This window comes from Corvus kubaryi, unplaced genomic scaffold (assembly GCF_017639235.1).
Source record: "Corvus kubaryi isolate FWS band 111438036 unplaced genomic scaffold, C.kubaryi_AGA036_p1.0 37260, whole genome shotgun sequence".
Lineage (NCBI taxonomy): Eukaryota > Metazoa > Chordata > Aves > Passeriformes > Corvidae > Corvus > Corvus kubaryi.
In genome coordinates, this window is record NW_024581077.1 from 6,058,643 (window position 1) to 6,084,008 (window position 25,366).

The following is a 25,366-nucleotide window of genomic DNA, read 5'->3' on the forward strand; positions in this document are numbered from 1 at the left end:
CACATCTGCATAGCTAACCACCTAGTTTGTGAACTGGTGTTTGACTTACGCATTTTGCGTTGTATTTATTATTCCTTGTGTCTTTTTATTTGGACTAGGAGAAGAGGAAATTGCTCTTCTTTCATAAAGTAAAAATGTTGTCTTTACCAGCTGCTCATAAGGTTATTTTCCTCATTTAAAATTGGAATCAGGATCATAGATTAAAATGTTCTTGGTTTTCTTTCCTGTATTTTCCTTTAATGTCTTTTCTTTCTATGTGGTAGGATAAATCAATATCCTATTTAAAAAACTGAAATCAGTCAGTATATTGAAAAGATTTAGCCTTGTAGCTGTGCCTCATCAAGCAGTACTTTCATAGTACATCATTCAGGAAAGGTTGATCCTGTTTCACCTAATGAGGAGAGGTCAGCTGCTGACTTTTTCAACATTGCTCCAGCAAGCATGGAGCACTGGATGGCAGGGCATCAGTCAGTTAATGGTGTTTCCATTTAGCTCTCAAATTATTTTCCACCTGTGCGACATGTGAAGGGTGTGACAAGCGTGTACCAAGTTGTTCTAGTTCATAGCTTTGTTCAGGTTCTGTGTAGGTTCTGGAAAAGAGAGCTCTCATACTCCCTCAGCCTCAGTCCTCCCATCTGATGGTGAGTGTATCTACTTGCGGTCCCAGTTGCTTTCTCCAGAGGTTTTGCTTCACCTATTCCTTTGCTAGTGAGCGGCCACTGGGGATGCTGGAGTCATTAGCCCCCATATATGGTATCTTTTTCAGTCTGGAGAGAAGTCTTCCAAGCCTAAAACGCAGTGCGCTTGCTCAGCTGTCTTTGTTCCTTCATTTGTCTAGCCTTCTCAAACCAACAAGATTTTAGACAGCAAAAAACATAAAATAACGGAAAACTGAGACAGGGCCCAAATTTGTCACGTCACTGCCTGTGGGAATCTCACTGAGAGCAGCAATAGCTGTACCCTGGGACAAATTGTACCCAGTTTTGCCAACTTCTGCTAAGAGAATGTTTTTTTTAAAAATGAGCACATCTGTCAATCTTTTTGAGAATGAGCTGGTCCTTTGACATCTCCAAAACAACCTCAATATCGCATTTTATGGCATTTAAAGATAATTAATTTCTCTGTGACTGCTTGATTAAAAAGACTCAACTAAGAAGCTGGATCCAAAAGATTAAGATAAAATTATAAGCCAGTAATGCAAGTGTGATTTGGCAACAGTTTCAGTAATTATATTGTGTTAGTAATTCTCAAGCACAAATACCCAAGCATTTATGTGATATTTCTTATTAAAATTACATTAAAAAATACTTAGGACCCACTCCTGCAGCCCTTTTGTGATAATCCTCTGTAATTCTGAAGGAAGCCCTGTGCCTTTCCCTAGCCAGGTCGTGAATTCTTTGTAGAAGAGATAATATACTGTTTTAGTAGTGCAAAACCTGAAAGGCTGTCCTCATTTCTTCTCTATGAAATTATTGTGGATGAAAATTTTTCAAGATCTGAATCAGACTGCTCTTGTCGCAGGTTGGATTGGTCACATTATTGCTGTTAATCAGGCTGGAAGTTGAGGTCTACCTGCATGAAGAGCTCTTTCTGCATGATTCGATAATTTCACTAGCATCACGGATCAGTCACATTTGTACTTGTTCCTCAGTCTAGCCATTTTATTAATTTGGTAGAAAACAGCTCATTTCAAGACTGATGTTGGGGCTTTTGAAGCAGTGGTTGAAATGGCGTAATTTTGCCCAGTGTTCCTTTTCACAACAAGCATGTTGGAACATAATGTGTAATTTTGTGCCAACAGCAAATGAACACTACTGACTGTTCCTTCACTCTTACAACATTAAGAAAATAAAATGTGTTACAGTGGTGTCATAAAGAGAGGAGGCTGAGCTGCATAGATGATCAGTATATCTGTGACTAATCTCCACTCTGACAGTCAGCTCTTCTGGCATGCAGAGGTCTTCCATTTCCTTCAGTGGGAATTGTGTAGACATAAAAGACAAGGCTTCAGGGCTGTTTAGCAAACTTGGATGCCCAATTCAGCCTCTTCCATGAAATTGCTCTTCCCCATCTTCTCCACTGCAAAGATTTTTAGAACCCAAAAAAAAAAAAAAGACCATCACCTAAGAGAATAAAATGTCCAATAAGTAGAAATACAAATCCTGGCCAAGAGACATTAATCCAAGAATAAAGGCTTTTGAAGTTAGGTGATTATAGTTATCTCGTGTCAAAAATGGAATTGTATTGCCATTATTTTTTTTTTTTAATCAACAGAGAGAGAACACAAGAAGAAAAAAGCTGAATCTTTTAAATGAGGATTGTCACAGGCTGTGAAATATGCCTACAGTTACAGAATTTAACCAGAATTTGAAGTGGCTTGATTTTCACTGCCATGGACTCCAGGCAGTTTTCACAATTGGGAATTTGGAATGGTTTATCCCTGCCTGGAAATTTCCAAACCATAGTGCAAAGGCAGGCAGACGTGTGTAGCACAATTAGACAACTGACAGGATGAGCATATCTGAGAATTTTGTATGTTGCAAGAGGAAGAGCCCCCCCTCTTCTCTCCCTCCTTTTCATTAGTTTCCCTTTACTCCCTTTTCTCTGTTTCTCCTTTCTCCTCTTTCTTTTCCTGTCTGCTCCCTTTTTTGTTGCTTTAAAAGCCATGTATTATCAAGGTTGTGATGAGAAGATCTTTGCTCAGCAGTCACTCCTGGCAGGTAAGTCAGTTCCCCCCATATTTATTCCTCAGTCTTCTTTCTTCTGTGGCCTCCTTTCTGTTCCTTTACACTTGACCTTGTGGGAGCAAATAAGTGCCAACTAGATGGACCTTTAGCTGATAAACCAACAGTTTTCAGGAGACTTTCATTCCCAGGAAATTTCACATGCTAATCATGTAAGGTCAGATTTCTGCCACCACTACTGTTAATGAGAAGGGAGAGTGTTTTGTAACTAGCCAGCGCTTTACAGGTAATCTCCAAGGGAGCACATCTGTGAGCCTTCCATGAGGAGGACAGTCATGCATCAGTCCCTCAGGTGACCCAGCGACCTTTCTGTTGCAAATGCATACATTATGAGATTATATAACCCTCCCCTCTTCTGTTTTATTGACAATCCACAACTGAAATTCATGAAAACAGTTCGACATGGATTTTAACTGCTGATGAACTTTTATTGATTGGTGTGTTGCTAGATGCCTTGCCTCTTACCCATTAAATGCCCAGTGCATGCCCATATGTTGCTTCTTTTTGCATTGAACTCAACATCCAATCTTTCCTGCATTCCCAGGGAATGTGAGGAAGCTCCAAACACTTGGGGATGGATTGATGTCTCAAGTGCTATGGCACGCAGCTCATGCATGTTGATCCACTTTACCCAAAGCTATGAATAGGAATCACTTCACTTTCATTCAGATCAAGGAGTAGATCTGTTCTGTCAAAGCAGCCGAAAGGCCTCCAAAAGCAGGGAGTTGAGCTAAACAAGTGCTGGCATTAGCAGCAGGAAGAGGAGGAAGTAGAAATGAAAACCAGGTTTGAGAACATCTTAGAAGAAACAGTTTCAAGATTTGTATAATGTGACAGGGCTGGTTTCTCTTGGTTTAGCATGTTACCTGAATCCAGTTTCTTTGACAGGAGTTCTTGTTAGAGTTCATGTCACTTACACCCTCTAAGCTCTTAATCCTGCATAAGTGATAAAGTGTGACAATGCTGTTATGTTTCTTTTACTAGTTTTTGCCAGGGGATTTATTCACATTCAGGCTTAAATTCAGTTTTATTGCTGAAAACAGACATGGGAAAAACCAGGACTTTGTATTTTGTTTTAAAAAACATGGGAAGAATGTTCTTTTGCCAGGTCTTGAGAAACAAGCCCAAAGGCGAGAAAGACACAGTTTGTTCCCAGCTGTGCCTCTGAGTTAGTTCTTTTTGTTCCTGCTATTCTCCTCAAAAAGTACGAAACAGTATAGCATTTATAGGTCAAAATGTGACTCATGAAAGAACATGCCGGGAGGACAGATACTGCAAAATGCTGCTACTGTGTGCAGGGTTAATCCCAGGCATTTGCATGTGTGGGCCCTGAGTATCTTGCTTATTGACTGTATTATCCAGATTATAACCAGTACTCTGGTGTTGGAATTTGGGTTACAGCTTAACCTGTTTCTAGCTTCTGTCTGCTTGTCACCAAGAGACTTTTATGTGGAATATTCATATTGAGCAAAATCTACATTTTGAAAATTTACATTTTACTCTAAATAGTGCGTTATTATTCCACAAAGGAAAACAAATTAATCAAATTGGAAACTAAAAAGTTCTCAAATCCAAAACTGAAACTAAAGCAAAGATGTGGCAGATTTTTGCTGGAAATCGAAGGTCTGGCCACAGTGGGATATAGATACTGTGGTGTGCCTTTTCAGAGTAACAGTAATAAAGATGCAGGAGTATAGCCAGATTACAGCTGGGCTGGATTGAAATCTAGTCCTTTGGATCCAGGAGTTCAGAAGGTTTCACATGTCACTGGCAATGAATAATGTGCAATGAACAAAGACATCAACTTTTTCTATACATGCACATGGGCGTGTGTGCTTATATGTGTGTATATGCATATATATAGTGTATATATAAAGAAGTGAACATTTTTAAAAGCTATATATGTATATGTGTAGCATCTTATACATATAAATATATGGTCCATCATTCTAATTCCATGCACAACTGCACTATAACCATTGTGGTTTATAAGATCACACTTCATATATGCATGACTCACTGGCTTCATTCATGTTTCCATATGTATGTAGAAACATAGCAAAGCAGACATTCCTAGAGACATTGCAGGACAACCTCATTGAGATGGACATTCTCACCTCCTCCCGACATGACGGTGCTTACAATGATGGGTATGTGACACTTACGTGGTCTTCCTGTTTACTGTACAGTCATTATGATCCTTGCATGAAAGCATTTGGTCATATCAGTGATGTTTAAGGGCAACAACATTGCTGACCTCTTCCAATGGCTTTAAAAAATTAATTTCTGGGGCTTGGAGCATTGTGTCCTGTACATATTAATGGCAAACTCATTAATATGCTAGTGAGCCGCTGCATGCAATTTGCTTTTTATCTCCTTGTTGTTTTGAAAGTCATTTCATACGTAAGAAGTACCTACAGCAATTTAGAGTCCCATATTAACTAAAATTAATTTAATTTTCGTAAAAATCTGAAACCATAGTTGTGCTGACAGCCTGACACTTCATTTTTAAACTGATGTCTTCCACATACCTTATCTGACAAGAGTCTGCTAGTGGTGTATGTAAGCCAAGCCTTGGAGTCTGACTTAACCACCCATTCTGGCATCTTTACGCAAATTTTGATCACAGCTTTTAAGTTACAATCAGCTTTTAACTTGATACTCAGTGCCAAAACTGTTGAATCTTGTGTTGGCGGCAGCTCCTAATTTGGTAGCCGTCATTCACACAAGAGCTTATTGGTGTACTGGAACACTGCAGGTACCTCTTTGCTCAGAACAGATACGTCTCTGTCTAAATTCTTTTCAAAACATGGGATAGTATCTGACTTGTAAAAATTATTTTTTTATGTAGAGCATAAGTGGAAATAAAGGATCTTTCTCTAATGCTCAGCAGTCATGCTTAGAGTATCAATAGAAGCGTGGCTGTAGTACTGCAGACACCTCTTTTGGATAATTATATGTTACATTTAACTGCACGAATTGGTGGCTTTTCTGCACTGTGATGTTTCCAAATATGACATTTCCCCCCGTAACTGCACAAGTAACTACATGGGGAAAACAATCACCTCTTCATCTGGTATTAGCTACTGGCTTGACTGACTCCCATGAATCCATGCTGATTACATTTACTCTGGCTGCAAATCTGGCCCACAAGCCATGGCAGGATATGCAAAGGGTGCTGGGGCTGTTTCTCACTCCTCACAAGCTGCATTTTTGTTTTGCATCAGCATGGTGGTAGATTAGTCCGCTCCATTTCCCAGGTTTCATTCCCAGAATTTGAATGCCTTGTATGTCATGATGTCCCACCAAAATCAGGCTTTTCATTTAGTACTCCTGTGGACAGAAGTCCCATTGGGACATTTCATTTCAGGAGCTCATGGGCTTCAGTGTGTTCTTTTTGTGCTGACTTCCATGAGTCTCACCCGAGGTGCTCATAGGCTGGCTCTCAGGCTGCGTTTGTCATAATGGGCAAAATGTGGTGCCTCCCAATGTGTCACTGGACAGGAAATGCTGTTGCCTTTTACAGTAATTCACACTTTTTAAAAGGTAGGCTTCAATCCAAGGTGCTCTGGACTGCTTTCTGGAAGCGGGTGCCTTTCCCCACTGGCAGTACATAGGACTTTGATGCTTTTAGCCACGCCATTGTCCGACACTTAAATTTGCTGGATGGGGACAGTGTGAATATTCCCCTCTGTGACAATTTGGGTGCTATGGAATGGCTTAAGCTCCTTTTCCCCATCTCCATTCACCGATGCCACACAAAAAACGCTCTCATGCAGTGATCGGTAAATTGATAAACGCCCTCCCTTCTTTAATCCGACCTCCGCGCCTCTTCAGCCTCTGTAGGGCATTTCTGTGGGAGTGCGAGCAGGCTCCTGGTTCTGCCCGTGCCACCAGTCTGTCGTAGCTGTGCTTGGGGTATTCATCTCACTCTTAACGCCATCTCTTCCACAGAAGGGACTCCTGCCCTTCAAGAGTTCTCTGTGGCATTGTTGGCACTGTGATTTTTTTGTTTGGTTTTGTTTTCTTTTACTCTGTGTGACTTGCCTTTGATTTTTATTCTTCTCTTTTGTGCATGCCATCTATGTCAGTAGCCAGCATTGTGTGGAGCTGCTTTCCTCGTCCTGGCAGCAGTCGCCATGCTCCCACCCCACGTCTTCCTCAGCATCAATTTGTGTGAGGAGTCACTTGCTGTTGGTCTTTCTTCCCTCAGGCACTTCCTGTTCAAACCTGGAGGCACTTCTCCCCTTTTTTGTACAACGTCGCCGGGATATCCCCTGACGTCCAGCACTGTGTACTCACCTCCCCCTAGGCCCCTTCCCAGAAGTACCTTTTCTAGGCCTGCCTTTAACCTGAAGAAGCCCTATAAGTACTGTAACTGGAAATGTGCTGCTCTGAGTGCCATTGTCATCTCAGTCACGCTGGTGATCCTGCTGGCCTATTTCATAGGTAAGCTTGTTGCTATTGTTTTTCTTCTTTTCATTTCATTTCTCTACAAACCCTCCCATAGTGCTAATGTTTGGGAAACAGAGAGTCAAGACTGGTACAAAGTGATGGGGAAATAAGGCATCTGTTGACTTGTTTGTGTTACAGTGTTGTGGTAGGGAGCTTAACACCTGTCATAAAGCCAGAAGGGCTTAGTAAAACATGAGTCATATGAGGGAGTTGTACTCCCTTCAATGTCATGGACTGTTTACATTCTGCACAGGAAAGTGTACCTGGAGTGAGGCAAAGCCACCAGGTTTTCTCTAAGCATCCCATTAAAACAGGTGGTGAAGTCCATGTCCCAATCCCAGTCACATCCAGGTCTGTCGGTTTTGACTTTGATGGAACAGGGTCAGAACCAAGATTCTGATACACAAAAATGTGGTTTAATTCTATTGTTTGGTGACACACTCATTTCAGTGATATGTAACCAATTATATTGAAGTTCACAGTGTCACCAGAAGGATGGAGGAGGACTGGGTTTAGATTATGGTTCAGCAGAGCCTTTTTAGAGGAAGGGGTGTGGTGAAATTTGCTTCTTCGGTGGAAAAGCAGTGGATTTTTCTTGAACTGTGCATGATCTGAATTTCTTTGGTTTATGAGGCTTGTCAGTGTTCATTGCAAAAAAGTGTTCTTGGTGTATGTTGGAAAAGTAATTGAACTGCTGGAAGTGAAAATTGTATTTTTAAGCCTGTGAAGTTGGAATGCTACCATTACTTTTTCTTCAGTTCTATTTGATATGTGTGTTATAAATGTCTTAGAAAAGTCCATTCCTAGACTTCTATGTTAAACTGTCCGTGGTGCAAACTCCGGTTGTCAGACACTTTTAGATGTGATCATGGGTAAAAAAGCCCATTTCTCACGGCACAAATGAGTCTTTTTGATTTTGCTGTGACTTCCTGTACGCTAATGAGCTAATGATCTGTAAAAGGTTGTGGTTAGAATTACAAATCTTAGTCTGGATCGAAAGATTTTGCTTTCATTTCACATGAATATAATTAGCACCACCACAAAGGATTGCTTTTACTGTGTTCTTTTTATATACACTTCTTTAATGACTGATACTTTTCCACTTCTGCCTTGCATCATACTCTGGTCACTTTTATGTCTGCTGTAAGAGGAACAGGAATGATTAATTAACCAACATTAAATCAGCAGCAGTTTGATGAAATATGCAGTCAGTTTTCATCATTTGCTATGTACATTTGGACTCGCCTTTCTCATTTGTCTGGTATTCTCCTTATGCCCTGAACATGGTTCCTTTGGACATTATCTCAGTGTGTCAGAGGAGAATCATTTCAGCTCAGCATAGCGGTGCCTGTTCATTCTGGAGAAAGAGGTGTGTGCTGGTTGATAGATGGAGAGGAGTTTGGTTTGCCATTCTCCAACTCAGAATCCTGTCTCAGAGTTCACAAAAAATCACACTCGTGCTTAAAACCACAGTTAATGTTGTTAAAGGGAAGGTCCATTGAGTGCCCTCCCATCCTTTTTATCCTCTCCATTCAGGTGAAGTTGCTGCCATTTGCCACATGCCACGGATGGCTGGCAAGGTGCCAGAAGTGCTGAGCAGGTTGAACCACTGTAATTATGGGTCATAATTATTAATTTCTAAAGGAACTACCAATTATTAAAAATCAAATCTAATGGTTCAGTTCGGCATAAACATATTTAGCAAAGATTGTCTCTACCAGACCCAGTGTTCTAATCAACGAGCAAAAAGGCAGATATTTAATTAGATTTTGATGAAAAATTGTGTTTAATTTCAAGTATAATCAATTATTAATTACTGTAATGAGTGACTCTGGCGGGGTTTACTAATTAACTCATTTAAAAATTATGAATAACCTTTTCATTTGTAATTATTTTTTACATCCTGTCAAGTCGCAGATGAGAATTGTATCACCTAACCCAAAAGAAAAGAAATTAATCAGGGAGTCAAAATGTTTGTACTTTCACTAAGTTAAACTGAGACATTTTGCATTTTGATATAAGCTATGCCGTTCTTAACAGGAACTTGTTTATTATTCTAAGTAACCTGGTCTGTTTGCAAACAAATTACTGTTTTTCCTCCAATTTGTTGGGGTTTTTTCACCCCTGTAGTTGCATAGTTGCATTTTCTTAGAGATACCTTTTCTCATGTAAGCAGTACCTTGTTATTTTTGGTGCCATGTGGACAAGCTGAGTGGTAAGATATAACTTAGTCATGAGTATAAGGTCTAATTTGTATAACAGTCCGTGAGTGTTGGGAACTTGACTGCTTTCCACTTGCTCTTGTTAGTTAAAACAACCACAGAAGTTATCTTTTTAATGACAATATCATCCTCCAGAGCAAACTGAGGTCATTGGAAAGGCTTCCATTTAAGTGAATGGACTTTGGGTTGGGTCCCATGGCAGCAACTTGACATTTAATCTGTTTTTTGTACACTGATCAGTTAATGGAAATACTTCAGAGTGATATCTAGGCCTTCAGGATGTTCCTCAGAGCATCAGGCATGTCACAGTCCTCTTTTTAAACATTAAAAACTGCCTTCTGCAGGCCTTACCTGTCTGTAGAAGCATGGAGCTAAAGACATACAGAAGAGACTCTGCTACGGGTGGTACTTTCTGTGTGATGGACACTCAGACACAGTTGTGGTGTGGTGGGCGCCCATCTGGGGCAGGCAGAGCTGCATGGAAACAACAAGGCATTGGTCATTTCTGAAATTCTTTGCTGAAGCAAGTTCATTTTTGAAATGCACCTGGAGAACTTGCTAAATCATTTGTTTGAGGCTAAAAGGCAGTTTCTATTAATTTATGTAAGTCTTTATGGCATTTAGCAGTCTGAGGTTCATTTATCTCGCTGGGCTCTTTCAAAAAGAGGAGAGAAGACATAAATAGATGTCCGTGGCAGCTGAATGGCTGCTCTCATGTGTCAACACTGTGATCAAGCTGAAGGTTTTACAGGGCTGAGTCACTGGTCTGGAGAGATAACGACAAACAAAATATAACAGACTGTATTAAACACCAGACACTGATTTCATTTGAATTAACCACATTTTGAGTGACTTGTTGCCCTATTCCAGATTTTTCGGATACCACACTAAGGCAGTGGTGGCAGTGTCCATCAGTGTTTTGCGCAGACACAGCTTATGCAAATCCCATGGGTTCCACAGAAGCTTGTCTTGTGGGGTGAGAGCACCAAGCAGAAAAGCAGGGGTACATCAGGACCTGCAGCATTTCAGTGGTGAAACCGAAGGCCTCTCTGAGCAGCTCAGAACTGATCTGCAAATTTGCTATTCCAAGAGTTCTTGAAGACACATGACTTTAAAATTCAATTCCCCTTTTTAGAAATGTCTATTCAATAGACAGCTAAACAAGAAAAAATTTTATGGCTTTTGCTGGGCTTTGATGGGGTCTGTATATCATTGAGTTCTGCCTTGGAGGGCTAATTTCTAGCAAGATTCTCATGGCAGAGATAATCCCACGAGGTGTGTTGCTATGCTAATACTTTGCCAGCAGTTCCTGTACGTTGTAGATGCCAGACCTGCTAGCAGAGCAATGTAAAGAGTCTCTGACATTGTTGTACTGCTTGGGAGGAAGTTTAGAAACAGAAAAGACCTGTTTGATTGTCCAGATCTCCATGCCTAGCAGCTGTTTGGCTAGATCTGTGGAACAGTTTCTAAGTTAATTAGTGATGGAGAATAGTTTCTGCCTGTTTAAACAGAAGGTATTATCCTGTGCCTGATGTAGATTCCAGACGAGATGGAAGTACAATTTGATGTTGTTAGGCACTAGCAATTTTCCTATACTTAAGCATGTGCTGCGGTTGCATTGCATGAACAGCAAGAAAGATGGGCATTTGATTTAGATTAAAGCTAGGGCTGGAAAACATATTATGAAGCCAAAACAGTCATTCCTTTTTATTGGAGTCAGAGCTCTCTACTTTTCAGCTCTGTGTTCATTTGAACTCCGTACAGATGCAGCTTCACTTAAAGAACAGTGTTGCTTGCTGCAGGCAAAATGCTTTGACAGTAAAAGTGTGCTAGGACTATGATGTGTTTATAAAGTGTCTTTCTTCTTATTGTCTAAGAATCACCCTGAAAGCTAACTTTAGCTCAGTTTGTCCATGATTCTTTGATGCTATGGAGCAAACACAATTTAAAGCAGCTCTCCAAAGCTCTTAGAAATCTAATTAGTTAGCAATGGATGTATAGTATACCAATTACCATTACCATGGTAAGAGATCAATAGGAAAAGTTGCTAATGCTTAATTATTAAACTTGATCTGTATTTATTAATCCTACATTTATACCTTGATATTAAGGTTTTTATTCATGTTAAAATATAAAACAATTTATTATCCTGCCAACGGGCTTCTTTCACTTTGTGCTTTAATATTTCTCTTCTGATCCCAGATTAAGTTCTGTTTTGCTACTGTTGACATTTGTTCTTTTGATTTACAAGGATTGTAAATCAAAATCTTTGAATGTTTTCTATTTCCATCTTGTCTCTGATAAAAGGCAGAAAGGGGAGCTAAACAATCTGTTCTAGCAAAGCCTTTGTGTTATGAAGTCAATCTGTTACCTAAAGCAGAGCTTTGAGGTCCTGTCTTGGTTTTTTCACATCTTCACAAAATCACTGTGGTCTGTTCACTCAGTAACTGCAAACTCATTACTTAATTTCACCCCTAATCAATAAAAATGTCAAATCCAGTCTAAAAGGTGCTTTAGTATTACCAGTGATATATTTTGTGTATTATAAATGTTTGTGAAACAACATTCCAGGACACTGGTTGAGAGGGACCATCATCACAACCCAGCACTACCATTTTTTTCCTGTATAGTAGAACATGAATATGTGCAGTTTTGTTTTTCCTATTAAAGCTGGCTCTTCTTGTACCAAATGCAGGTAAAACAATGATGGGGCAAGAGGGTTGGTGCCACTCCCTCACTAAGCAGGACATTTAAAAAGACATCTAGCTCTTCCTTTCATACCCCTGACATTTAGGAAATACGGTCCTTGCTCTTCTCGTGCACATGCTCTTCTTAAACTGCAGCAAGTCCATTTGCTTCAGCACTGGTTCAAATAGAGTCAGTGGCATTGGGCCTGCTGTCTGCAACAGGAGCTGGACTAACCCTGGAAAAATCTGCATATATTTTAAAAATTCCTCTTTCTAGGGATTGACCTGACTAAAGACAAAATATAAATCATGACAGATGTTAACCCTTCAGTCCTGTTTTGAATGATGTTTTTTGTTGTTGAGCCCTACATTTTGCCCCTGTAAATTTTCTCAGGAAGGCTAAGGCATGAAAATAGTCTCAGCTTCATGGAGAGAAGCCATCAACTTGAGCGTCTGTCTGGCTACTCAAAAGTGCATGGAGTTGCAGAAATCTTTTTGCATTTTTGTTCTGTAGCAGAGAGATGGGAAGATCACAGGATTCTGTGTTCACCTCAGTCACACATCTCTGTGTTAGAGAACCAGTGAGGGCAGCTGCTGTGTGTAACGTTTACAAGAGGCTGGTGAGTAGCAGTGAACTCAGGAAAGCTGCCTTGGGGAATCTGGCAAAAGAAACTTTCCCTGGCCAGATCCACAATGAAATAGTGACTCAAATGTTTCAGCCTCACCTCTTTACTGACATTGCCCAACCTCCTGCTTGACGTGCACACACACAGAGAGTAATTATCAGAGAAACGAGAAAGACAAGATTAAATCGATGGCCTTAAACTGAAAGAGAGTAGGTTTAGATAGATACTGGAAAGAAATTTTTCACTGTGAGAGTGGTGAGGCACTGGCACCATCCTGCCCCATCTCTGGAAGAGTTCAAGGCCAGGTTGGATGGGGCTCTGAGCAACCTGGTCTAGTGAAAGGTGTCCCTGCCCATGGCAGGGGGTTTGGAACTAGATGGCTTTTTTTTTTTTTTTGGTCCCTTCCAAATGAAAGCATCCTAGGATTCTATGTAAATTAAAACCACAATGGGTTACATTCAGTCTTACATTTCTGCCTTTTTTGTTGTCTTTTGCTGCAGCTTTAAGTGCATGGTGGTATGAATTACAACTTAGATCTTTTCTATCACCTGGAAAGTTAGCAAGAGCACTTTGTATTATTAGGTGATTGTGTGCATCTTTTTTTTTTTTGCTTTGAATTTTCCAGTGTGTGTTTGGATGGCAGCTACTCTTAGCTTTATAATTTAGAGCAAATGAAGTACAAGTGATTTATCCACAGCTTTAAAATAAAGATGATAAAGGTACAAGATGCCACTTTAAAATTATTCTTGTGAAGATAATTCATTCAGGTGGGTGTTAAGAAACATGCCACAGAAACTCCATGAAGGACCATTCACTGTTTCAACCTAAATAAGATCTGTAACCTGACATTAAAAGCATTGTGATTAGAGAAATATACCATAATAGATATGCTTTTGAAAGAATCACAGAATCACTTAGGCTGGAAAAGACCTCTAAGATCATCATGTCCAACCTTTGATGGAAAATGACAATGTCAAATAAACTATAGCATGAAGTGCCACATCAAGTTGTTTCTTGAGCACAGCCAGCCATGGTGACTCCACTACCTCCCTTGGCAGTCCATTTCAATGCTTAACAACCCTTTCCAAGAAGAAATTTTTCCTGTTGTTTAACCTGAACCTCCTCTGACACAGCTTGAGACTGTGTCCTCTTGTCCTGTCACTTGTTGCCTGGTTGAAGAGACTGACCCCCACCTGGCTACAACCTCTTTCAGGTGGTTGTAAAGAGCAATGAGGTCCCCATCTGAGTCTCCTTTTCTCCAGGATAAACACCTCCAGCTCCTTGAGCCACTCTTCATAGGACTTGCTCTCTAGACCCTTCACCAGCTTCATTTCCCTTTCTGGACTCAAAGAAGAGACACTGCTGCAAGAAAATATTACTGGAAAAGTAGAGCAGAAGATATTGCAGACCTGCTAATTTTGCCAGACTCACCCAATCTGTGGAATCTGGGAAGTACTAAAATGTAGATATTCCATGTGATAACCATACGTTCTGAACTTGGCAGCAAAATTTCTGCTTTGCAAAGTGGTTAGTACTTCTTCAAAGTCTACAGTGATAAATATCCTGGTAAAGTGTTCATCTTTTCTCAGCTAATTCAGTGTTTATTGGAGGCAGGAAGAAGCCTGAGGATTCCCATAATTTTCATTTAAAACTGTTTTCTCAATTTTCACTGTTAAAGTCCATAAACAGTATCACATCGTGTAGGCTGGCCTCTTTGCACATTGAAGCCCAGCAAACTCCAGCTACTTACTCTACCCGTTTTACAAGGCTAAGTCACATACCTACTTCAGCTGGCTTTTGCCCAACTTAAATGTGTAAGCATCTCATTAGGTCTTTCTGGGCATAAAAGTTACATTAGAATATTGTTATACAGCATCTTCTTGTGCTTACTCCTTAAGTCATTTGCAGTCTCTGCTTTCCAGTTGCCAGTGTCCCGTTTCATGGACCCAATTTGCGATCCATTATCCAAAGTGCATAGGCTGGCCATTGACACTTTTGGTTTGAATCATTCAAATTTAGTTACTGCACTGCTCTTCTGTTTTTCTGTTCTGCCCTCATCATTGTATTTCTCACTTGAAGTGTTCGAGTTACCTACATGTTTAGTGATCCATGATTTTATGTTTACTTGCATAACACTGATGTAAATGTTGAATAATTTCAGGCCAACTATCAGTTGTTGAACTTCACAAGAAATTGTAACTTACGATGGTTATTGACCAGCAATGAAAATTTTAACATCTTTCAGTTGGTTTTTAAATACATGTATACTTGCCTTTTTACCATTGGAAAATGCTTGTTTCTTTAAGCAGATCAAATTAAATCAAATGTCTTACTAAACTGTAATCTTGTCAAAGAATGAGTAACTGTTCCTTAAGATCTGTTCATTCACTTTATTTATTCTTTATCAATTCAATTCTATGTTTTCCATTATTTTGTCCGGAGCAGGTTTCAGACTACCCAAACCAAGTGACTTGCATCTTGTCCTTTTCCCTTCTTAAATATTTGTACAGCATTAACCCTGTTCTAATTTCTTGGTAGCTGGTTCAGTATTAATCAGTGAGTCAGATTCTTTCTTCTTCTTTACTGAGTACAAGTTAAATGAACCTGCAGATTAAGAAATGTTTGTCCTTGAATAGATGTAGTTCAATATAATTCCTGGTTATTAATGGACTGGAAAAAAACTTACTTCCTGTGAAATAATTGCATTATTGTAGTTATTTTCAAACACTAGAACAAAAATTCTTACTGAACACTTTAGTCTTTACCTACAACATTATTAGCAATATCCCCATCTCCATCAATATTGCTGCTCATTTTGCTGGGTTTCAGTACACTTAAAAAAAGTTCTATTGTTCTTCGGGTTTTTTTCAAGCCATGTGTTTTTTTCTTGATGTCCTCAGCTTCTTTTCCCCTCTCTCCATGGCTTTAGATTTATATAGATTACTCTTTCCCTATTGTTCTGAGCTTTTATATATTACCTTTTTTTATTTCTGTCTATTGTTTTATTTTGACACTGATTGAAGAGGTCCTTTTGTCAAAATCTGATCCTCTTTCATCATTGTGGGATCATTGGAAGAATGACTTCCATTCAGAAGTAGACCACCAATATAACTGATTATTTAACCAGTCGAAAGCAGGTTACGGCTCTGTATCCAGAGGGCTCCATCCGATCTGGGAGTCTGCACCAATGTGTCATGAAACCACGCATCACTTGGCCCTTTAGATGCCTGATCCTTCCCTAAAATTAAGAATCTTTAATTCAAAGAGAGATTAATTAATTCCATCTGGGTTTATTAAATGGTAAGATATGGGATCTCAACCCATAAGCTTTTATCAGTCGCTTTTAGTGAGGTTTTACAGTTGCTATAAGCCCCCAGAAAAGAAAATAACAGCAGGCTGACTGCAGAAGTGCTGGCCTTGTCTTTGTGACAGTGGCACAGATGTGTTGCTATAATCTTTATTTCATGACTTAGATTGACCTTTGCACACAGATGCTGAAAAAGAATCAGTTTTACGGATCTTTATATGTTTCATAGAAGGAGTTCTCCTCGAGTCCATGTTTTTATTTCATACTAATTAGTGTGAAATAACATAATTTAATTGCAATTAAGTGGAGACAGAAAGAATTGTTTCCTGTAATGGGCTTTTTTTCAAAGTTTTTAAATACCATACATTTTTGAGGGTAACTAGTCAGAGAGTAATCTCAATTAGGGATGTCACTGGCAGTGAAAAATGCTCCTCAGTTTTAGTTTAGTGTTTCTCTCTCATCCTTCTCTAGCATAGATTAGAAGATGGCTTCAAAGCCTGCTTTGCAGCCAGGTTATACATTTCTATTGAATGTGTGTAGTGGTGCATTCTCTGAGGTTTTTGCCTGTAGTTAAAGTTGAGCTATGTAGTAGATAGACATCTTTATAGGGTAAAGTGTTGTTGTTAAGTATACTGTCCAGGTAGCATCCTAGATGACCTGTAAAATAGTGAACAGGAAGTCCAATCCACTCTTTTGCTCTTTGTCAAGATTTCAAACCACTGTTTATGCTGAAACTTAAAAGCTCCAAAAGGACCACTTACATACCTCCCTTTGAGATAGTAGGATCTGGTGCTCTATAGGTAGAGGATGTTGAATCTTTGTGGTTCAATGCTAACCTCTAAACTCTCCCATCAGCTCCAGCTTTTCCTATCTTCTTCTCTATTTGATTTTATCATACCTTAACTGTCCCTATTGCAGTCAGAAGCTTTTGCCTAGAAAGATGATGAGAACAGGATATGTTGTTGGCCGTTTTCAAATCTGGTAGCACGTGACACAGCAGCAGCATCTCACCTTGCTTGCCTAGTACAACTGCAGCATCACTTCATTATGCAAAGAGACTCTTCAAAAAGCAAAGCAGAACCAGGCAGTTAGCAGAGATTATGGCTATACTTACCATAAATATTTCAAAAGAAAATCTAATTGGACTATCAGTGAAGCAGAATCTCTTTTAATTATGGCAGAAATTATGATGAAATCAAGCATCAGAAGAGTTTCCTGAGGCTTTTGGTAATAAAAAAAAAAAAAAAAGAAAAGAAAAACAAAAAACAAACCTCTATCTAAGCATAATGGTATTCCAAACAGCATTAATCCTGATGCTTAGTAACAATTTATTTATTTTAGTATACCTTCCCCAGTCAGACTGCATCGTGGGCTGCTCTAGGTTGTGGAACATGTACATGGCACCATTCTGGGCACCCAACTGGTCCAGAATGGATACATTTCTCTACTGTTAAACTCTTACGGGTATTCAGACCCAATCTATTGAGAATGATAACTGGTCCTTGCTAGCTGAACAGTGCATAGGAATTTAGAAGGTATTGGCTGACCAGAGCCAATATCAGGGTAGAGTTCCTTTTAACAAAGAAATTTTACAGGCTGTCAAGTTCCACTGCTTGGTACTTTTTCATTTATTACTATCAACTTAGTGTTTGGGGATGAAGGGGCAGGGCAGTGTGCTGTGTCCCTGAGCAAGGACTTGGATACATTTGTATTTAATGATGAAACAAAATTATCATGGCCTAAGTTATCACAAGGAAACATTTGGACCTCTCACTACAAAAAGGACGTTTTGATGCTGGAGCATGTCCAGAGAAGGGCAACAGAGGTGGGGAAGGGCTGGAGCACAGGTCTGATGAGGAGCAGCTGAAGGAGTGGGGGTGTTTAGCCTGGAGAAAATGAAGAGGTTTAGATTGGGTATTAGGAAAGGTTTCTTCATTTAAAGGGTTGTCAGACATTGGAACAGGCTGCCCGTGGTGAAATCACCATGCTTGGAAGTGTTCAAAAGGCATGTGGATGTGGCAGATGGAGACATGGTTTAGTGGTGAACATGTCAGTGCTGGGTTAGTGGTTGGACTTGATGATCTTAGAGGTCTTTTCCAACTTCAATGATTCTGTGATTCTATACCCTAAATAGACATGTGGGAGTAGGGGTCTGGATCCTCCTGCTGATGTGGTCACTCATTTAGGCAAAATTCTGCTATTGGATCTACTGTTGTTTTCTGTTTATACTGCAGAAGTACTGAGGTAATGGAGAATTGTGACATCTCTTTTCTTTATTAGGGAGAGCAGTCACTGTGTGTACTTTATCACATCCCTGATCCACCCAGAGTTGGCTACCAAAAACTAGAAAATCTGAGTTCACACATGCTCAGTAGGGACCTAGGTAGAGTGCAGTAGCAAAATTGTCTGTGCCGAGTGTATTCCTTCCCCTTCCACCCCCCTCCTGCTGCTACCAAGCAGACTGCACATATGGCATCCCTAGAAAGCAATTGAACATGCTACAATGCTGGAGTTGCCAGGGTTGAGTGGCAATTTCTGTGCAATTGTTCTGCTCAGCATTGGGCCAGTGGAAAAAAATAGCCTGTGATGAGGGAATTAAAGGCTATTACAGAGTACATATGCATACAGGGGCTGATGTAAAATCACAAAAGCAATCTTAATTCTGTTCTTTGCTCAGTTTTGAGTGCTTGACTTGGCAAACTTCAAGGTTTTTTAGCAAATGCTTTTTTTAGGTAAAATTAAAGATGGCTGTGGGTCTTTCTAGAACACTGTGGGTTGCACTTGCTAGCACTTGCCTTAATCTGTGTGCTGGATTTATTCCTAAATTTAAGGGAACAAACCATCAGGTTGTGTTAAGTTTTGTTATTGAGAGAGCTTTTCACACTGACATGAACCATTCGCTTAGATTTGTAGCCCCTGAAAGTATTGTGCTGGATTTTGCTTATGGTCTCTGGACAGAAAAAAATTATTGTGTTGTTAATTGTGCTGTGTCACCTACTTTGTCAGCTTTCTCAGACTGCATTTGTATCCATTTGCCAAGCTTTTGTACAGGGAAAAAAAGGGACTTTTTTTTCCCTCTCCAAATGGGAACAGTGTTTGTTTTTCTAGTATATGTAAAGAAAAATTAGAAAATTAATTAAAACATTCTTAGCCTGCTTTAAACATACCTGTGCTTTTGTCATCCAAAGCAGCTAAAACAACATGATGCTCCTGAACACATTGACAGTTAAATTTTTTTCGTATCTCTTCCAACAGTCTCGAGGCTGATAGGATTCTGCTTTAGAGCTCAGTTTTGACAGTGCTGATGAGCACTCTGGCCCAGATCTACAAAATGTGTAAATTTGTACTGAACTTGAAACACCTCCATCATCCTCTTGAAGTCACTAGATTTACTTAGGCTAAGTAAAGCTCAAGTTAAACCTGTTCTTTCGACATCAGGGGATTCTGAGATTGTCATTTTGTTAATTTTTCTTATATCAACTAGCACAGCCCAACTGGGGCTCGGGTGCTTTTAGAATGTGCATAGTGACTAATAACACTAATGCAGTTTTCAGCTGATTTTAGGATTAAAACACCAGCAGTGCTCTCAAAGACATTTACTTATCTTACTGTAATAAAATCATGTTTGTGTTCGGAAGGACAGATGAGCAGGCAGCCATCTGAGAGATCAGCTCACATATCAAATTCTACAGCAATATTTAGATCTTGATGCTTAAACTGGGGTATTTGATTTAAACTCTGAGCCTACCTCTTGTGCTGGGGTGTTAGAAGAAGAGAGATATATTTTATGACTTCTGCACAGCAACCTGTTTTTTAGACTTTAGGCAAGTTATTGTATTATTTTTGGAAGGCAGGTTTTCTGACAGTTATCTAGTTTAGATAACAAGGAAGGAAGAATGTGAGAGCTTGTTGATTTACCTGTGTAATTTACACCATTTTTAATTAGTGCCTCACAGTTTATATGTGTGTAATAAAGGGGCATTGTAAAATTATACTGTCCACAACAGGCTAGCCCAGAATTTTGTAAATGCAAAGCAGGATAAGAGGTCTTCTGGTACAGCTGCTTGTCCTCATTTCTCTAATTGAAGTGAGTACCCCAATGGGAAAACCATTATTTCTAATATTATATACGCAAATTAAAACTCCATTTAGAGGTAAAGTGGGACCATTTTATAATTGACTTTGATCTTGAAGAAATATCTCAGTAATATTTATAGTAATATGGTCTCTGCCAGAAAGGGTATCTAGAAGGGAAAATATTATTTTACTGAGAAAGGCCTGAGCACATCTAACACCAAATTTACCAGAGCTGTGGGGGCCGAAGTAAGTTTCTTTGGTGCAGTAGGCTGCCTCATAGCAGACAAGTGCTGCTGAGGTCCCTCTTTCCACTTTCTATTCTATTTGAAATGGATATAGATAGCAAAGTAAATTACCAAAGATATTTAAGCAGACAGCTCCTCGGATAAGCCATGCCACTTCTATGTCTATTTTTTTCTATAGGTTAACACTTTAAAAAAATCCTCCTTTAAATATGCATGAAAATATTAAGTATACCCATTTAAAACTGTATTTTCCCTTTCCTGCAAGAAATTACAAGCTACTGTAGCACTGGAGGGGCCAGTGATCATCTGTTAATGGTTTGAATGGACAGGCAATCATTTGAAAGACTTTGATCCTCAGGGGTAATTAGGAAGACAATAGGAAGTGCTGACTCTTTGCATTGAACAAACATTGAGTTTAACTGCATCATATTGTAACATGCCTTTCTAGTCACTTCCTTGAAGGTTTCAAAGAAATGTGGTGCTTCAGCTGGAAGCCTTTCTTCTTCCTTATTAAGAACAACTGGGAACTAAATTAAAATATAAACTGTTCTCCTAAGAAGAAGCTAATACTATTTGGTAGACCATCTGCTTCTGTCTTGGAAATCATAGATACAACTCTTCTTCAATCAGGAGGGGTCAAAGAATAACTAGTTAGTGTCAAATCAAAGCAAGTAAATGTGTTTGTGGCAGGATTTCAGGTGATTAGCACAATGCTTTGTTTTCTCCAGAGGCAGTTCCCACCTTGGTGGCAAAATTTTAAGAGGTAGAAGCTCTCTATCATTTGTATTCCTCCTTTGCATGTGGTGATTCTGATTGAGGGAAGGAGAAGATGTGAATTATCTCCAAAATAACCACTTCTGGTACTTGCATAGTTTGAATATGAAGCAACAGTCAGGCAGGTAGAGTCCCAGGAATTACTAGATGTATCCCATAGCATGTGTCTGTACTGAGCTAGCTGTGAAAGCACCTATGTCATACTTTAGGACATTTGAGGTCCTAAAAAAGTCCCACAGACAAACACAACACAGATATCTCTCTGTTTTATCAGCAAAATTCTTCCTCCCTTAATCCTGAGATGGGTGGATATGGATTGTCCAGTTCTTAGATGAAGCAATTGCATCCCAGTCCAGCAAATTGTCTCCAGCCCCAGCTTGTGAAGCCTGGAAGACTGTTTTTTCTCATTGAAGATGGATCATTGAGCAGTTAGGAAGGGAGGCAAATGGGGAATTTACAATAGCGAGCATTACCCTTAATGTCTCTCCTGGTGCCTTTTTTATTTTTCTTAACTATTGTCTTGTGTCGAATAAATCAACAGGCAGGAAGCAGAGCCATGGGACCTCCAGCTGAGAGTCTTCACTTAAACAACATGTAATCAAGCTGCCTTTCGGGCTCCATTCCTTTGTGACCTGTTAATTTTACATTTCTAACTGCACAGCAGCTCTGATCCATCTGGGTTGTGGAGAGCCTGATGTGCAGGTTTCTCTGTTCCCACGTGACTGCAGTCCTGTTGTGGTGTGCAAATTCACAATGATGATTTATGAAGTCAGGTTTTCCATTTCCTGAATGAGAGTTTTAAGCCACAGATGGAAAGCATTTATTTATAGGAAATAATTTCAGACACTAGGAATGACACAGAGTGCTGTAAAGGGTTTTTGGTCACAAGGTAATTGCCAAAGTCCACACAAGAAGTGGCCTTGCAGGAGTCCCTCTCTCCTTGCCCCATGGTGCCTGGCTGAGTGACCTGGGTATGTATGTGTAAATAAACTAAATTCATGATATTGCAAACCACTGGGAACTTCAGTCAGGATACTAGAGCTCAATTCCAGGCCTGTGAACCTGTTCTTTGGGTATTAAATCACTACAACACTCAAAAGTCTCCCCATGCTCTTAGATGAACAGCAGCTTGAATCTGTCTGATCCAGGACTTGACCATACAAACAAGTAGAGCAGATAATATATGCTGCATCCAGCTTTTTGCCCTCTTCCTACACCAGCAGGGCCATAGAGCCACTTCAGCCCCTCACTCTCGTGTGGTCTGCCATGCTGGGACACAGAAGCCTTGGTCAGCACTGAAATGGAGCAGCAGTGTAAGAGAAAAACAGTTTGATTTATTTTTTTAATGTTTGTTTTACTGTTTCCATTCTTCTTAATCTTCTTTGATTTGTTGAAGATTGACAAACCAGTGATTATTTCATGCTGAAAGGCTCCTTTTCATAACACTGAATGTCACAAAAATATGGTTAATTCTGCATCAGGTAATTCTACCACTTGTACAAAAATAATACAATTTCAGTGTAGAGACAGTTATCTAGATAATTACAGTGAAGTTTCTTCCAGAGACAGGAGTGAAAGCAATACATTTACTTGAGTTAAAATTAACCCTGAATAATTCAGTGGTGGGATTCAGCTTTTCCTCAATTAGGAGGAAAAAGCAAAGTTCAAGTATCATTTTAGAGGGCATGTTATTGTATGTCTAAAGACTAAACATGAAGGTTAAAGAGGAATATCTAACCACCACATATGTTATGCTTGTTTCCACACAAAGAAGGGAAAGCAAAGAAATAAGCTGTAAAAATGTCTTCTCAACCACTGACTGAACTTCAGCTGTTTTTTCTATTCCAAATCCCTTTTACTTTTTTGTTTAGCTTATCTTTGCTCTATCCTAACCTTCTTTTTCTCATTTTCTCTCATTTCATATTTTTCTCACCTTCCTTCCCTCTCTCATTTTCTTTCTTGTCCATTGTGGCATCAGTCCTTCTCATCTGTTCCTTCTCACACAGTGTTTTTCCATTTTCTTCTTTTCCCCATGCTGCACTGGGAGGCTTTGGAAAACCCTTCTCCCTCCCAGGAGTGGCCTTTAGGCTTGTGTTGGCTCTGGCTTAGCTGTCAGCAGTGCAGTGAGGTGCTTATAGAAACCAGTGGAGTAGTGAAGCCAAACTTCTCCAGATGGAGCACAGTGCCGGTACATCTGAGCTGGGGAGGCTGGAGTGGCTGTGCAGAGAAGCTTGGCTTTTCCAAAGCTTGTGCCCTCCCCAGTTTTATTTAAGAAAATATACTGACATCCTTACACAAATTCAAAACCTGGAGTATTCTTAGTGCAAATAACTGGATAAGGTTTTCAAATGAGAATCCCAAAAGACTTTCTGTCTTGCCTTCATGCCCTTTACCCCCTGCACTTGCTGTAAGTCCAGGCTCAGGTAGGGATCATTAATGTTTTGTTGAGCTTCAATTCTGAGAAACTCTTTATTCATTGTTCAGGGCAAGATCATTTGTTAGCTGGAAAATAGTTGCTATTTTATTCATTCCTTAGTTTCTGTGGGAGCTTTGTCTGGGTGAGGAATCACCAGGCCAGCTGTGGTACCTGCAGGACTTAGCCCTGGGAGGGCAGGGGAGAAGGAAGCAGCAGAGCCTGTGAGCTGCTGTGAGAATGCTTTTAACAAACACTATGGAAGCAGCTGGTGGCTTCAGCTGTAGCCTTAATTCCAAACACCGTAATTGATTGGTTTGGTTATTTATTACACTTAGCTTGCTGATTTGGGCAAAGCAACAAGCTAATAAAGGGCCAGCAGTTAGTTTTTCAATTTTTTGCTGACTGGTGTGGTTTCTGGGGGTCTCATATGCTTCAGTAAGCATGTCTTGTCTTTTCTTCTCCCTGTGATCTATCACAATCATCTGCCTCTCTCTGCTAACTCCTTCGCTTCATCAACCTGTCCTAAGAGATGTCCATTTTGTTGACCATGTGAATTATTATCTTTGTTTGTCCTTTTTCATTCTAAATGCTGTACACTTCCTTTGTTCTCTGCTCCGCTGAGTAAGTTGTTTTGACTTTAGTGTTTTGCTGTCTCATAAGCAAGTGGCAATAATACAAAGATACTCAAGAGCCTGGGTCTGTTCAAAAGAAGCTTGGGAAGAATGTTCCTCTTTATTTGGCTTAACAGCATCTTCTGATGCTGATTATGGCATCCACCAGTAGCCATGGAGTAGGAATAATGCAATATAAGAAGAGATAATACGTTAAAATCAAAAGAATCATGATCCTGAATACTTGGTTCCACCAATATGAACTTAGATTCACTTTACAGAGAAAACTTGCAAACAGTTTAGCATCAGCTGAGTTATTTAATCATGCAAATAAATCAGAGTCCAGCAAAAGAGCAGCCATATCACACTGGCATGGTTGAAATGCTGAACTCAGCAAAGTAATCAAACCCTGAAGGGACTGGAGTCTGATGTCCATTTTTTCTCCACCAAGAAGGCAGGCACAGGTGACTTAGGACTGAGGATAAGGTGATTTACTCTGCCGCAGAAAATTCTGTTACCCATTCAGCAAGTTTCAGGGCGCCTTTTGCTAGCACTTAGCTACAGGGGAAAGGTTGTGCAAGTCAAAGTTTTAAAGTCAGAACATGAGCATAATGGGCCAGAGCCCCAGATGCCTTTATATCATCTAAGTTGTTGGTGCTGAAACAGCTCAGAGAGCATGTGGGGCTTCCCCTAAGTATTGTTTTCATTCCCAGAGAAGGCAGACAAAAGAGTTTTATTCTCCATGGGAAATATAACCAAAGTGTCTGCAAAGAGCCTGTCATGGAGCTTCCTAGGCAGTGAAAGCTACATGGTATTTTACAAAAGTGTACACTTTAATGATTTTTAATTGCAGAGTGCTCTTTTAATACATGGGGAGCCTTCAATATCTGAAAATCTATTGAGCATCACGTTCGAGAGGGAGAGGGAGAGGGAGAAGGAGAAAAAGAAGGACATGGGGGCTTTTAGGGCATTTTCTCTCTGTCAGTGACTTCTTATATCTAGCTGAGCAGGGGATAAAAAAAAAAGCCAGAGAAAATGTCCACAGTGGGTTCCATTGACCTGGAGACTAAGAACATCAGGAATCTCAATCTATTTTTACAGCTTTACTTTGCTTTTAGGAACATCAGCACTTCTAAATGTATGGTTGTGCTTCTCATCCATGGTTCCAGGGCTATTCCATGATTATGGTCCTTTGTTGTTTT

At 39.8% G+C, this 25,366-nt stretch overlaps 1 protein-coding gene across 12 annotated transcripts in view; it reads left to right on the forward strand.

Annotated features, from left to right (window-relative positions):
• Positions 1-25,366, forward strand: part of TENM4 (teneurin transmembrane protein 4) — a 928,417-nt gene that overhangs the window by 715,228 nt on the left and 187,823 nt on the right. For 8 of the 12 annotated variants that reach the window (XM_042024146.1, XM_042024143.1, XM_042024148.1 and 5 more), the window contains 2 exons: positions 4,796-4,894; positions 6,958-7,193. In XM_042024146.1, the coding sequence (XP_041880080.1) occupies positions 4,796-4,894; positions 6,958-7,193 (335 nt within the window). The remainder of the gene's footprint in view (positions 1-4,795; positions 4,895-6,957; positions 7,194-25,366) is intronic. The other 4 variants (XM_042024151.1, XM_042024152.1, XM_042024154.1 and 1 more) reach the window with 1 other exon arrangement.